Genomic DNA, 16,342 nt, shown 5'->3' on the forward strand with positions numbered 1-16,342 from the left:
GAAAAGAACAAACACCGGTGAACTTCAATCTGAGTGAGGATATTGTCAGAGATTTGCTTGTTTCACAAAGCCTTTCCTCAGATCTCTTTACAAACAGAAATTTTACTGGAGGGAGAGGAATGCTTGCGGCTTCACACACCCCATGGTTTAAAGCTCCAGTGAATTAAGCTCTTGATTGCTGCCACAAAAGAGAGAAATAGAAGTCACTCTGTGGGTGAGAGAGTTTCCCAAGATAGAATAATGCAGCTGGTGGGAGTGGGGAGAATCTCAGAAAGACCACATTGAGGACCATCTGAAAACACATGCTATTTTCCCATTCTCACCTAGTATTTAAAACATCTGGTAAAGTTTTGCCTAGAGATTATCCCACAGGACCCTTTTAAAAATTAATAAGATTTGTAATGATCATGTTATGTTGCAAAGACAGTAACACAACAGTTTTTTAAACTCTAGAAGTTGTTTTCTTAGGCAGGCTAAACAGGCTCTTTGTAATCCTGTTTAGATTATTGGTTTATTTAGCAAATCCTTTCCCCTTTAAATAGTGGAAAGTTAAAAGTCCAATGCATTGATCGAAAATGGCCAATTAGTGGATAGAGATTGAGCCAATTTTACTTTGTTACTTTGCCTCAAATTAAAACCGGCTCTTATAAGAACCTTATTGGGTTCCAAAGAAAAATATTTTTCTTTTCCTTTTTTTTGGAGATGGAGTCTCACTCTGTTACCCAGGCTAGAGTGCAGTGGCACGATCTTAGCTCACCCCAACCTCCTCCTTCCATGTTCAAGCGATTCTCCTGCCTCAGCCTCCTGAGTAGCTGGGATTACAGGCACCATCAGCCTGGCTAATTTTTGTATTTTTAGTAGAGACAGGGTTTCACCATGTTGGCCAGGCCAGTCTCAAACTCCTGACCTCAAGTGATCTGCCTGCCTCGACCTCCCAAAGTGTTGAGATTACAGGTGTGAGCCACCGTGCCCGGCCCCAAAGAAAAATATTTCTTGCTAAAAATAATCTGCCCTTAATTTTTTAGGAAAGTGTAGATTACATTACAGAAAGTTATGTTAAAAAAAAAAAGAGAGATTTGAAAATGTAAATGTTGAAGTTTAGTTATTGCAGTTGATTTAAGAACATGGAATTGAACTATTTCACTGTGAGTGTCCCAGGGTCGTGAATATCACAGTCACTAAAGGAAGTACAAAGTCAAGAAGTGTAGTCATTGTATGGGTCAGATGAGAGCAGCAGAGGTGTTGACTGTTATTTCAAATGTTGGCTTAAATCCCTTAAGAAGGGAACCTGTTTTCTGCAGCATCACTCTGAATAATTTGGGCCACTGATTTATCTTCTTATTCAAAAAAAAAAGTATATGGTTCTCAAGGTTACCTAAAACCGTAAGAATAGGCAAGCTAGAAAGAGCTCCTTCTTGGACTGACTTCTGAATGCAGACCATCATTGCTGTATTTCATGTCCCCCTCCCTAAAACTTAAAACAGCACTCACGGCCCCAGAATCTCAGGAAAGCATACTTATGTGCAACAAATACCCATCAGGCTCCACTGAGTTACTGAACTGTGTCCTAGTTGTCCCCTGTATTGTCAACTTCATGTTCTAACTGATGGTTTAGGGGATCTGATGGAAACTCTTGTTGATCCTGATTACTTAGTTGTTTTTGTGTGAGCACCCTTTGGTTTACAAAGCTAACAAAACGAGAAGTGACATCATTTCTTTACACACACACACACACACACACACACAAGCAAATCCAAAATTAAGGCAATTAAAACACTGTTAAGAACAAAGGGCACAAGATACCACTAATCAACCTTCCATATTCGTTACTTTTTTCTTTTATATTTAATGCAAAGATATGAAACCTTAGTGTACAAAACCAAACATTAATGAAAATGTCTAACAAAAAAAGTAGGTTAATGTAACAATAATTAGAGATAAACTAAATGCCAGCAAAAATTTCAAGAAGCTCCGCTATGGCATCCAGCGTATTTGGACGTGATAGTTTCTTCTGCATAAAAAACAATCCGCTTGTGATTTCAACACATTTCTATTTTTGTGATTATGTTTGAACCTTATGAAAAAATCTCAATTGAGTCTGGATTTTTTTAAACCATAGGTTTAATTTTTCTTCTAAAATGACTCTCCTCATTAAAGTGAAAAGATGCAGCTGTTTTCAAAGACACTGTTTGCTGCTATTTCATTCAGAAACTATCCTAACTGCTGGTGGAAAGATGCTTTCCATGTGAGACAATGGGAACCGGGAACATTTCCTAATCTCCTGGAAGATCACATTCGTAAACTACTCTTCACATCACCCCATGCAAAAGTTTAAAAATTTAGAATGATTGAAGCTCAGGCATAGATTATTACAATAACATTTAATAGCAGCTTAGCCTACCTTTAAAGAATATTATTCTAGGAGGATGTGCATTTTACAGCAATTACACACAAGAAATGAATACACACAGATGAAGCGGTGTGGTTATTTCAAACACAGCTTGTCTCTGTGAAAAAATCCTTGCTCTTGGCCTCTTCCACTTTTCAATAAAATAGGGTTTAAAAAATGACCTTGCAGGGAAGTCAGGAACAAATTTGATAACATGGACTCAAACCTCAGAGATGTTCTCTGTTGTAGTGAGTCTGCAAATTCTTTCCATAACCAAATACCTTCCAAGTTACAAGTATTTCACAGACAGAGGAAAGGGATCTTTTCCCTATGTATAATTTAACCTCTTATCTGTTTTGAAAATTATCTAGAAGATTGGATGAAATTTTTTGTGAAACATTACTAGAAACAGTGATCCTCTGCTGCCCAGTAATGAATTAAAAAAAAAAAAAAAAATCTTAAAACTTTCTAGCCCCAGCAAATAAATACTTTTTTTAAAAAAAGAAATCCATTTGCGAAAAACATAGTCAATTCAAAGTCCCAAATCTGGAGATGAATTAAATGTGAAAAGGGTTCACTGTTGCATTCAAAGTTCAGGGTAATTAATCAGAGATGGGGGATGGGGGTTGGGGGATGGGGGAGGCCCCTCCAGCCCCCTGGAGCCAGAGCAGGCAAGGTGCACCGTAACCATGCCTCCCTGATGGAACCCAGGGAGAAGACATAGGATGTTCCCCCTCCTCCCTCTAGTCTTCATTTTCAAATCAAATGACACTTAGCTTACCTGAAAGTCTTACAGGTTAGGTCATCCATAAACAAATTGTTTTTTTTTTTTTTTTTAAATGCCTTTAAATTCAATCTGTGTGTGTGCCCAAGAAAAAAGTGCTTTTGGGCCACTAAATTTTCACATAACTTTGTGGTTACACATTTCAGAGGGAAATCAAAGACTCTAGTGTTGGGTTTGTGAGTCCTGTTTTCAAGTGTTGCTTCTCCTCCATATATCCCGTATTTATCTAACAGAATTAAGTGCGATGGGAATGGACATAAATTCCTGAATGTCAGTGTTAAAAAATCTAACTGGTTTGGAGAGGCAGCTTAGCAACAGAGCATGTGAGACACCTAGAGGGTCTAGTTCCCTGTACGCTGCCTGAAAGTTGGCTGTAATACTTGAGCAAAAGTTATTTCCATCCCTGTGTGAACTAGCGGGAGTGCCATCCACGCTCCTGGGGGCTGGTCCTCCTCCTTGCAGTGTAATCAGAGTCTGTGTATTTCAGCTACACAGTGTGGAGATGCTCAATCTGTGTTCACAGGATGAACTCAGTGAACTGCGAATGTTAGCAGGAGGGATGTTTGCTTTCACTTCAGAGAACAGAATGAGGACAAACTGGTAGAAAAACTACAGGACAACAGATTCCGGTTCAACCAAGGTAGACATGTAGTGAGCTACTGGTCACCGGAGTGTTCAAGCAAAAGCTGGAAAGTTACTTAACAAATCTGTGGTTTAGTGGATGTGGGCTGGAGTCAATGACCCATAAGATCCCTTCCTGCTCCTGACAGCTTTTTTTTCAGGCCCTGGAATAACATGCAGATCTATTTGGAAAACTATTCTTAGAAAATAACCAATATAACGTTTGGAGGGAACATTGTATTTACAAATATTTCCACTGTTTTCTTCGGAGGACCAAATTGGAGGTAGAACTCCAGAGGGAAGCAGAATGCAGAGGAACACTTCCAGGACGGGGCTGGAATACACAAAGGATCAGATGACACCCTATGATGACGGCTGTCATCTGAAGCCTTATCCAGAAAGCAGGCTCCAACAGCTCAATTACTGTCGACTGATCTAACATGAGATACACAAGTGTCATTTAAGATGCTGCCTGAAGGCTCAGTATTTCCAGGTGTTAGCTGCACAAGAAAATAATCCTTACGTGTCTTGAGACACTCTTTAACAAAGAAGAAAGAAGCCTTCTAAACATGGCCCCTCAGGGGCAGAGTTGGAAGCAAGACTTCATCCAAGTTCCCTTGCTCTGAATGCTCACGTGACCTGGATCTGTCTCTGGTATCAGGCAATGTACCCTGGGAAGTGCAGCACTGTTTTGTGTGATCACATCTCTTCATTCATGCCCTTCCTTCTGTGCCTCTAACGTAATTGTGGCCTGACACAGATGATGCTCATGGCTCCTGGGTTAACAGCTAAAATAACTGAACAACTGTACATTTTGGCTAAAGTGGAAAAGACACTGGTGTGGATATAAGGGTGTTCTTGGCTGCATGTAAAGTCTACTGAAGCAGACATGTGGGATGCATTATTAAGGTGCTTGGCAATTGATTTTTTACATGAAGCCTCACCAAAAATGTAAATTTTAATGTTGTTTAGTTTTTGGATCCCAAATGAAGTGGCTCAATTAAAATTAGAGCAATTCCTAGTATTCGTGTTGAGCGATCCGAAGTCCTGATCACTGCCCACAAAATACACTAGAATGAGGATACCAGGTGAATATGATGGCCCAGGAGAACAGAAACTTTAATTCAAACTTTAAACCTCCAGTTCACTGCAGTGGGAGTGTAGAAAGAGATATAAATATATAAATATTTATATATTTCTATATTTCAAGCTGGGCATAAATGCAAAAAACAACCATACTTTTTGAAAATATAAAATCCAACAATTATCCAATCATCCAATCTAATAACCTAACGCACTCAGCAGATTTGTAAGTTTATTGTTCCTACGGAATATAAAAATATTCTATAATTGTTAATGTGAAACACGCTTGTTGCTGTATTTTTGGGCTTCTTTTCTAAGCTTCTGGATTTTACTTCCATGTTAAAAGAATAACTGAGGCACTGGTTCTGAATTGAATGCTGTATTTATTATAGTGTTTTTATTAACAAACTTTCACCAGAAAGTTCCGAGTGTGTTAATACAGCAGGCACATTGGCTTCCATGTTTGGCATTTGACAGTCCACAGAATTGCACTTCACTCTCACAATTCCGCCACAGCTTTGTGAATTATTTGGGCAGGACCTACAACCAGCCTCCCCCATTAAATGATTAAATATGATTTTTGGTTCATTCTGATTGAAATGTTCTGAGTTCACACTTGCATCCATCTGTGACAAGCTCAGCTCCACTTTCCCTCCTGCCTTGTTTTCAGTCCCTCCACTGCTCTCCATATTGCTCATGTCTCTATTTTTACAGAGTTCCCTTTGTTTATTCTCGGGGTCGCAACACGTTTTGAGAAATGATCCAGTGCTTCTGCAGACAAATGATGATGGCTCTGCCATCTTTGGAAGATGCTCTTCTATGCTCCTCTGAAGACTGTGTACATTGGTGTGGCCAGTTTTTTCTTGGGCCTGAATGTGCTGCACTGGCTGGAGGAAACAATTCCTAGGCAGAGAATTCTGCATTCCAGCTGGCTTTACTCTGCCCTGCAGGCAGGGACAGTGGTGGATGTGTGTGATGGGGTGCACAAAGCCCTCGGCAGCTTGGTGTGTGGCCTTCAGAGGTGCCACGCCGTTTTGGATCTGGACAAAGCTGCTAGCGGTAGGAGCGCACTGGTGGCACACGCAGTCCCCCATCTGCTGGCAAGAGTGCGGGCCGTATTTCAAGCGTTTGTAGGCATTTGGGCAGCCACATCTCTGATTCAGAGAGAAGAAGTGACACATGGTGTGCTGTTCAAGAGAGGGCTGTAACAAGGCAGAGCCAGTGTCGTTTTTAGTGCTTTTGCTGAGTTCACTGTTGTAAGCTGCATGCACAGGCATCCCTAAATTCTTTGCTTGGCTGTTGAAAAATTCAGAGCAGATGTGCGTCTCTTCATAAGTGGTCTTCTCAGAGGCAGTGCAGCTGTGGGAAGCCAGAGGTTCTAATTCATAAAACTCATGCTCCAGTTCAGATTTGGGGGCCCTGGGATCTAAATAAGCATTTACGGTATGTGTTTTGCTTTGTCCCTTGTCACTAGGACTTGTAGACAAGGCATGGGAAAAGGCACTGCACTGTAGTTTTTTAGGTAAGGGAATCTGACCACAGGTCCCCTGTGGTCCAAGGCACCGGCACATGCACTGGAAAAAGAAGGTGGCGAAAGCCCAGCTGATACACATGATGAGCATCATGAAGGTGCCCAGCTGGGTGTACGCTAGAACTGTGGAGGGCATCATCATGGCCCCTGCCACGAAGGTGGTCAGGGCAGCCATGGCAATCGCAGAGCCCATGCGACTCAGAGAGAAGATCACCTTGCCTTCTCGGTCGGGATCTGGAGCCAAGCGGTAGGCAACCCCATAATGGACGGCAAAGTCTACAGACAAGCCAACGGCAACGGAAATGGTGACAGATTCCAACACATTTAGCTCCCAACCCAGCAGGACGAGAGAACCAACAGTGACAAATATCGTTCCAGCAATTGAAATGATGGCATAAAGGCTTATGATGATGTTCCAAGTTGTCAGCAGCATCACACTAAATGCAACAGCAACTGAAAGCCCCATGGCAATGAGGGTGCCATCGGAGAGGCTATCCTGGAGGTCATAGAACTCCAGATTGCTGACAAACCAACCATTGCTGAGGCCTTCAGGGGCCGAACTCAGCTCATTGGATATCCATGAGTCCACCTCTTTATAAAACTGATGCATCTTTTCATAAGCCAGTGTGAAGAGGTAGGTACTCTGGAACTCTAACACCACTGCCCTGATAGTATCATTAATATCAAACCTCGGCCCTGGGGTTTTGCTATCCAAATGGTACCCTGTACTCCTTTCCAGCTCCATGATAGCTCTCTTGATGCACAGTTCAAAAATCTCTTGCTTGTAGGGGAAGCTCCAGTGGCTGCAGCATGGGTACAGGGCAGGCTCATCACAGTCCTGGTTCTCCATCCACTGTTTGAACGTCTCAATGAAGCAGCTGGTGAAGTCCTGTTCATCAGTCTGGTAAAAGAACGTTTGGTTTCTCAGTTTTTGACAGAAGTGCAAAATCCATGCCTGGGAAGCTGGGCTGGCGATGTTAAAACTGCTATCTAACGTCAACTTCCCTTTACTCTTGGGATTTAGTGGATTGCCATTGTCTTCTGGGGACACGCCCCAGATTACTGTGATGGGCATGTGGAGCTCCTCACCATGGTGAACACGTTCAAACATGAAAAGCTTTTTGTATTCAGCATCATAACGCTCAAAAGGATGAGACGACCTGAACACCTGGAACTCGGATAACTCCAGTGAGGGCAGTTTCATCTTTGGATTTATACATACAATGTAGGCCCCACCTACAGTTAAGGCAAGGAACCCAAACAGCCAAAGGTAGCGAAACTTAATGACAATGCATGGCAATACTTTTTCAAAAAAAATTCGAGATGCTTCTGAAATGGCAAAGAGTACTTTGTGGCACTTCTGGCAAGCCACTGTCCAGCAGCTTTTGTTATCATATATTTGGGGCTGGGGCTTTTTGAAGCAAGTGAATATATTAAGAAGATACCGTTCATGCAGCACAACAACTGCTGGAAGCCATGTGACCATCAAAACATAATTCACCAAAATAGCTGTCCCTGCATAAACTCCAAAGCATCGGATTGCTGTAATGTTGCTAACATAGTTAGCATAAAAGGCAGCAGCAGTGGTAAAACTGGTGACGAACATGGAGAGGGCAGCGTGCTGCAAGGTGATGCTTACAGTTTCTGAGGTTTCAGCATGAGGCTTATCAAATTTTGTGTAGTTCCAAACATCACACAGGACAAAAGCATCATCTGCTCCAATTCCAACCAAAATAATAAGGGCAGTGAGGTTCATAAAAGGAAAAAATTCGAAGTGAAATACTACACGATAGAGAAAATAGGAAACAATCAAAGAACTGATTATTGCAAACATTGTCATCAGAGTGATAAACATGGACTTGGTGTAGACACACATGACTAAAAGGACAATCACAATGGCTATGGCAGGATACACAGTATCCATTAGAAGATAATCCTGAAACAAACTGTGTTTGATACCAAACTCAATCCCGGTGATGGTAGTCACGCCGTCAGAAGAGTTCCAGTTTTCAAAGTTGTCCAAGTAAATGTTCATCATGCTCTCCCCTTTCTCTGTGGGAGAGAAGAGCATGCTGTATTTTAAAGCTGGCGTGGCATAGTCAGCCGTCTTTGGGGTCATAAAGTCTTTGTCCACCAAGTAATGGAGGATCTGGTACACGGCATTGTACTTGGTACATTTGCGTGGCACATTGGTGCACTTGAGCTGGTCCTTTCTTCTGGCTGCCATGTCCCAGCAGTCTGGCCCGAGAGTGCCATTTTGGTAGTGTTTGGCACAAGTCCGAAGCAGCTTCAAGGTATGAGAGACGTCTCGCTCGACTATCTTCTGACAGGATGATCTATTGTTCAGAATGGCGATGTAGTTTCCCAGTGTCCAGCTGGGGCAGCAGGAGGCAGCAGTGGTCCTCTGGCAGAGATCACCAAACTGGGGGTGAGATCTGATCTGCAGAGATAGAGACAAGCAGAAGGACTACAGTTTAAATTGGTTCACAATCGTTCACAACTGGAAAGGTCTGCACTAAGGTGACCTTGAGGGACAGGGAAAGTTACAAAAGCTAAATCATTATCCTCTTAAATTAGGAATCAGTTTGAAAACAGAGTGAAATTTCCCCCTAAATGGCCTCATGTTATAGGATGCCCTTTAGGTTACTTTATTTTGAATTAAAAACTACTGTTTGGGGATGACATGCAAGTGTGAAACAACTTCAACCAATGCTAGTTTTGTTTACAAAAGGAGATCAAATTAACACCTACTTAGTCAACAAGACTTTTAAAAGTCACTTTAAAAAGCAATGAAGTGGACAGGTTGTGCAGCTTAGGTATGTACCTGTATAGGATGAAGAAAACAACTGTACAATTGATACAAATTTGTGGTTTTGCCTAAAATTCTGGTTATCAGCATGAAATTGTTGGTGACTAAAGTACTATATTTCAATCAACAGTTAGAAGCAAAGATGATATTCCCTAGAGAACTGCTTTGGCCTGAATGTTTGTGCTTCTCCCAAATTCAAGTTGAAACCTAATCCCCAGTGTGTTAGGGGGTGTGGCTTTTTTGGAGGTGACTAAATTACAAGGGAGGAGCCCTCATGAATGGGAGTAGTGCTTTTATAAGAGTCCATGAGGACACATAGAACGCCCCATCTATGAGGAACAGGTCCTCACCAGACTAAATCTGCTAATTCCTTGATTTTGAACTTCTCAGCCTCTAGAACTATAAGAAATAAATTTTTGTTGTTTATAAATTACCCAGTCGGAGGTATTTTGCCATAGAAGCCCAAACAGATTAAGACAAAAACTGCTGGGTGAATCAAAAAGTGACCCCAGTAATATCAAAAGTGCTGATGTCAAGAAGCATCGGCCAGGCATTGTGGCTCACGCCTATAATCCCAGCACTTTGGGAGACCGAGGCGGGTGGATCACCTGAGGTCGGGAGTTCGAGATCAGCCTGGCGAACATGGTGAAACCTCGTCTCTACTAAATATACAAAATTAGCTGGGCGTGGTGGGCGCATGCCTGTAATGCCAGCTACATGGGAGGCTGACGCAGGAGAATTGCTTGAAGCCAGGAGGCGGAGGTTGCAGTGAGCTGGGATTGTGCCACCGCACTCCAGCCTAGGCAACGGAGTGAGACTCCATCTCCAAAAAAGAAGCATAAAAGTCTGGAATAAAATTGTTTCCTGAAGTATGAGTAGAAAAGGGCAATGTTTCTAGATTAAAATATGATTTATATCTGATTTTTAAATTGGTATATACAATAAAATAAATGCTGAAGAATTTAATTATTTCTTCCATAAAGTTTATTCAAATTGGCAAAAATCCTTTTTTGGAGAACTTTCTCTTTTGGTAAATGAGGGCCTGCTGCATATTAGGAAGTATGATAATTCTGGATTTGGTGTGGAAAGTGTTTCATTTAAAACACTGTTCCAGGAGGAGGCTTTCCATCTTACAGCTATTGTTATAAAAAATTGAAAAATTGTTCCATCACTGGTTTGCTAGATTATGGTAAAGTCTGTACCATTCCATTCTGTAAATTAGATGAGTAGCCCCTCTTCTCTGAGGTGAGAATAAGAAATATTCCTCTTCTCCTGAGCCTGACCAGAGAGTTCTCTTTAGGAGAACTAGAACTAAAGATGACCTGGTCCTATCAGTTTCCCTCATCTCTATTTACCAAAGGCTGTTACAGGCAAGAAACTCCAAAGTTCAAAGAGGAAGTGAGTATTTTTTTTTTTTTCTAGTAGGATTAAAAACACTCTTTACCTTGATTAAACTAGGCTTTATCAATCATATATTGAAATGTCTTCTCAAAGTAGAGCAGCAGCTGGCATGAATCACCTCTTTAGAACTTGGACTTACCCAAGAACCAAGTTACCTATGATCCCTGAACTCTGTTTACCAGGATGCTTTCCTGGGATTAATCCTGTGGGGGTGGGGTGTAGATGAAACAGGACTAGCCACGTGTTGAGAACTGTGGAAGTTGGGTGACCTATTTCAACAGTCCATTACACTATTTATCTACTTTTGTATATGCTGGAGGATTTACATAATAAAAAGTTGTTTGTTTTTCTAAACATAACGCTATTGAGGGTAAAGAAAAATGAACCCAAAAGGTTATTGTTCAAATGTACTAAAATAATATTTACTTTAACAAAGGCTTCATTTTAAAGCTCATTTTTGAGGAACAATCGTAGACGTCCCATAAACTAGGATAATTCATACTTGACTGTTTCCAGGTAAAAACATTCACATATGCTAACTTAGGGAAAAATGAACCACCTAACAACAGGAAACCCTGGAATGGCATCTCACTGGTTTTCATGGCAGATTACCAGTTTTACCTTACAAAGAAGTAACATACAAACCACTAGGGTCAGCTTGATGAACTGAATGAAAGGTAATGCAACCCCAATGTCTGACAGTTTTCAGATGGAAGAAAATGAACTGTATCCATTGTGAAAATCCATTGTCAGCTAGAAGGAAAATGACCTGTAGTTGCTGAAATAATCAAATGTCAAAGATAAAGGACATGGAGTTGCCAAGTAAAACTGGGAGAGAAAGCATAGAATTCTGTCCTTGAATAATCTTTTCAAATAATAGCACATTTTTAGATGTGTATAGTTGACCAAAGATTAAGAAGTTAGAATTATAAACACAGACTAAATACTATTTTGATGGCTGCTATTAAAAACAAGTGCTAGTAAGTCACTGGGGAGCCAATTCTCCAATTGAAAGATGGTACTGATTGATGTTCAACCTTTGGGAAACCAGTTTTCGAGAACGCATACGGGGTAAGAAACAAGGACAGAGAAAAGACATCATGACTGGTTTTCTCTACCCTGAGTTGGATGCCAGCACTCTGAATTTAAAGGAATGGAGTTCAAGGAATTGTCTATACTTTTAGGGAGTAAGGTCATATGTTCTTGATCTATTCATCCATTCAAAAGCAAATTTACTGAGCATCTGCACAAGATGAGTAAGACACAGTTGTCCTTCCTCTCAAATGGTTCACGGTGTGGCAGGGAAATCAGACACAAACATAAATAACTGTAATTCAAAGCGAGAAGTATGGTATTATATGTAAGGGCTTATGGTGACCTACAGAGCAAGTACCCAAGTCTGTAAGTGTGATGTGACAATGGCACTACTTTAGTCACATGTGACTGAGATATAGAAACACAGAAGCATGTATTATATTATGGGGCTTGAAGAGACTGGAAAGCAGGCATGTCTTCACACAGAACAGATATGTTTTTGCCATATTTTTGGAAGAGGGATTCATATGAATAATTTCAAAATCTTTGAAGTTTATAAAAATAAAAATGGAGTTACTGGAAGCAACTTCTTATAACTCTCATGAGGAATATAGCCCTTCTAATTCTAGTTATTCACAAGATGGGTGCTTAGGGGAACCATTGTGCTTATGTGGTTATAACATGTCTTTGTGCACTTCCCTAGTTAGATAGTGGTAGGGGTGGAGTTGACTTAAAATAGAGGGTAAAGGAAGAGAAGAGAGAAAAAGAAGAAACCAGCAGAGAGTTTTAAATGATACCTTAACTTTTAAAACTATTGGCTAAGTTGAAGATATTTTAAGAAGCTGAGAAAAGAACAAAAGGGAGGAAAATTAAGCCCTTAATACCAGGTTCAATTGATTGCTGGACCCTCCTCCCTGTGTAACAAAGCTCCCTATGTATTAAACATTTAAGGGGAGCCTAGGGAGAAAAGAAAAAGCAAGGGCTCTGTAGCCCTCTTTAAAACAAGAATAGGAAAACATGTTTCTGGAATCTTCTAAGCTTCAGGGGTTTTCCAGCTGTTCACAAAAGTCACCCTAGTAAACAGTCTCTGACACCAAATTTCAAATCCCTTTACAAGCTGAGTCCTCAGAGCTCCAACTTCTACATTGTACAAAGACTACAGAACAAGTAAATGGTTTCCAGCAGTCAAAATTACAGAGACTCACTTCTGGTTACTAATGACACAAGTGTGTCCTTTAGGATGTCAAAGGGTAGAAAGAGGCAATGAAGAAGAGTAGGGGAATCAACTGAAGCTCCTTTTGAAAGTGTGTAAGAAAACAAGCATTTCTGTTAGGAGGTAGAAAACAGGATCAGAAACAGAAGCACTTCACTTTGGAAACCAATGCTGTCTGAATTATGAGTATAAATGGCATGTAATCTAAAGAAAATCTAGAGTTTGAACTAAATGTGCTGTAAACACAGGCAGGCGACAGTTGAAACATCTGGTCTCACTGGGATGTTATACTAATTACCAGACGTTTTCTGGAGTCAACCCCCCAACAATTAAGGTCTTCTGCTTGCTATCACTTGGTTGTGCCCCATTTAACTTCAGAGTTGTTAATAATCAAGTGCTTCCATATAACAACCAGGATCTGGGGGCTGGGGGAGAAGAACAACTGCCAAGTAGTCTTAGGACAACTCGGCTCAAACCACTGTAACAAATAAAAATCCTTATAGTGTCTTGAACTGGGAGACTAAAAAAAGGTACCGTAATAATCTGAAAGCCAAACTGTTAACCAATAGTTATTATTTAAGATAGCAGATGAATATATCATCTCTATGAGAAAGGTTTATTACAGGTTCATAGAGTTTGAGACTAGAATACAAAGGTGTTTATAATTGGTAAAAATAGTATTTAATAAGTTAAAATGATAACCATACTCTTTAAGGTAGACTTTTGGGGCTCTGATCACCTATTTATTCATTTGTTGGTATGGATTTATAATTGGCCATACCAACCATTCATTTTGACGTGTGTCTTGAGTCTGGTTTTCAAATTCTCACAAGAGGACCACAATACTACTCTCTTCCTAACTAACTGCCGAATCATATAGATAATGCTCTTAGTTGGTGACTTACAAAGTATGTACTAAAAACATGTAGTTGTCCTGTTCTTGCCAGGGATTACAAACTTAAACTCACAGCTGTCCAATCCTTATCATCAACTCGGTAGAAAGACGGACTTAGACAAGCAGAGTACATCTATTCCTTTAGATAGTCTAAATTATGCAAATGCAACAAGCTAAACCATTAGAAAGCCACATACTTAGACTCCATTGCTTTGATCTCTTATAGAAATGCTTTTGCTATATAATGTTTTCTTGCTACCAGCCTACCTATGTTTTGCAAATCAGCTGAACTTTAATATTGTATCTCTTCTAAGCATGCTGTTAACAATTTTGTATACAGCATCACACTTCTTTTATGAAGACTATGGGGAACTGTCTCCTCCTGTCTTAGCAGGAGGAAAAGCCGGGCTTCTAAAAAACAAATTTGTTACCCTATTTTTATGACTTTTGTTACTGATTGTGAAATTCTTTTTGCTCTGGCTGCTGGGAGGTTAGAGATAAGTTTGCAGCTCCCATGAGCAAATGTACAAGATTGTGGGGTGTGCATTATTATAAATCTCATCTTAGCTTTATTATTTTCCTCCCATTGTTTTCCCTTCATGTAATTCATTCAACTTATGTATCCTGTCCTTTGCGTATGCTTTTCTGTAAACTACCTCAACATGATGATTTTTATCATCCATCGATCTACATAAATCATGTTGAGGTAGTTACAAATATATATACACAAATACATACATATATACATATACATATATATATATATAGAGAGAGAGAGAGAGAGATATGAAATAATATACTACTTTTATTTATGAAACCCATCATGGCATACTATTGCTTACTGGCTTTTGAGTCTCAGAGTCTAACATGCACTCATGGAATAAATTGCTAGAATAAATTCTTTAAGAAAAAAAAGGATACTTATTCCGGACCACAATGACTTTTTAAGCTTCATTTCTGTGGCAAATGGCACTGTATAAGGAAACAAAATGGGGGAGGTATCTTCCTCACTAGAAGCATAAAGCAGGGTGAGTAAAGGCAGACTCTGGAGTTCAACTTGGCTGGGTTCCAATCCTGGAAGTGCCCGACCACAGATGTGAACTTTCCTCAACTAAAAAAACGGGCTATTTAGTATTTAATTCATAACACTGTCATCGGGATTAAATGAAATAATGTGTTAAAGTATTTAGATAAATACGTACTAAATATCAGCTATTAATTAACTGAGTGAATTCAATCACTTCAGAGTCTTCAGGAAAGGGAAGGTCTGAAGATCAACCAAAGGTAGAAGAATGAGGACAAGAAGGGATAGAAGTTAATGAACTGCACTCATCCAAGGTGTGATTATAAAGTAACCAGACTAGCTTAGCTTCTCTAAGCTTAATTTATCATCCGTGTAAAACACATTATAAATTCCAAGGTCATAGATCCACTGTGAATGATGTACAAGTACCCAGCATAAAATCTTGCACATAGTAAATATCACTACACATTTACAACTTTAGAGTTAACTTTCTGTATAAGAAGTATCCTAATGCATGACAAGGAGAAATAGGTTCATAGCCTTCAAATAAGGAACTGATAGCTGTAGAAGAAAATATCACAAATAAAGATTGATCACCAATTAAGAAACTTTGGTCTGTTTATAGATCTTTTGTGGTTTTGTCTATGTGAAAGGAAGATGGCACTGACAGAAAATCCCAATACCTCAGTCGATTGGAAAGTCATTTTCAAAATGTACAGCCTCTTAGAATGAAGGATGGGGTAAATCTGGGAGATCTGGGACCAACTAACTAGGTTACCTGGTTAAGATATGTATTTCTTAGAAGGTACTCATATTAGCACAATGAGACTGCTGGTTTGGGTGATCTCTTCTTTCCTTTCTACTGCCTATTTCATTAAGACATTTCCCTGTTGATAGAATAGGTGATTGCATCAGGTTGTCAGGCTAGCTCTCAGCAGGGCACATGATTCGATTTTTAACTAACCAGTTATTTTACATTTTAGAGTTATGTGGGAACACAAAGTGTTCCTTTTATGCCAGTTGCTTTGCTCGGACAAGTTCATTAGTGACATCAGATAGCAGTTTCTATTTAGAGAAACTATCTCTGAACATATGAAATTGACAGCTCTTCTAAACCTAGAAGCTCACTACATTTTCTGATGCTGACATGTTTTTGGCTCTAGAGAAGACTGAGAGACAAAGCGCCTGTCGTCTTGCATTCTGGTGTCTCCCAAAGCAACAAGGTGTTTAGCATTCAGGGCAGTCTGGATTGGATTACTCTGGCCATTTACATAGATACTGTATTTATGCTCTTTGATGTCCCCTTTCCCAGCCTGCTCCCTAAATTTCCCTTTGAGGTCACTGGCCCAAATGACCCAGTGATTGCCAGAGAGGCAGACATTTCATTGCACAATTAAGATGCTGACAATTGCCTCAGGGCAAGAAATAGGGACCAATGAAACTAGGTTAGGAAATCAAAAATACAACAAAAGAAGAAAAACAGTCTTAAATATTATGTTGAAAAGAAATATTCTGTGAAATAACAGAAAACACCATCAACAGCCAGAGACCACGAAT

At 40.0% G+C, this 16,342-nt stretch overlaps 1 protein-coding gene across 10 annotated transcripts in view; it reads right to left on the minus strand.

Moving 5' to 3' along the window:
* Positions 1 to 5,240: 5,240 nt before the first annotated feature.
* DISP1 (dispatched RND transporter family member 1) overlaps positions 5,241 to 16,342 on the minus strand; it is a 199,228-nt gene continuing 188,126 nt past the window's right edge. For 6 of the 10 annotated variants that reach the window (XM_021926935.2, XM_009186787.4, XM_009186789.4 and 3 more), the window contains one exon: positions 5,264 to 8,848. In XM_021926935.2, the coding sequence (XP_021782627.1) occupies positions 5,264 to 8,848 (3,585 nt within the window). Of the gene's footprint in view, positions 8,849 to 16,342 lie in introns of all 10 variants that reach the window. The other 4 variants (XM_009186796.4, XM_031655521.1, XM_009186775.4 and 1 more) reach the window with 1 other exon arrangement.

Source organism: Papio anubis, chromosome 1 (genome assembly GCF_008728515.1).
Source record: "Papio anubis isolate 15944 chromosome 1, Panubis1.0, whole genome shotgun sequence".
Taxonomy (NCBI): Eukaryota; Metazoa; Chordata; class Mammalia; order Primates; family Cercopithecidae; genus Papio; species Papio anubis.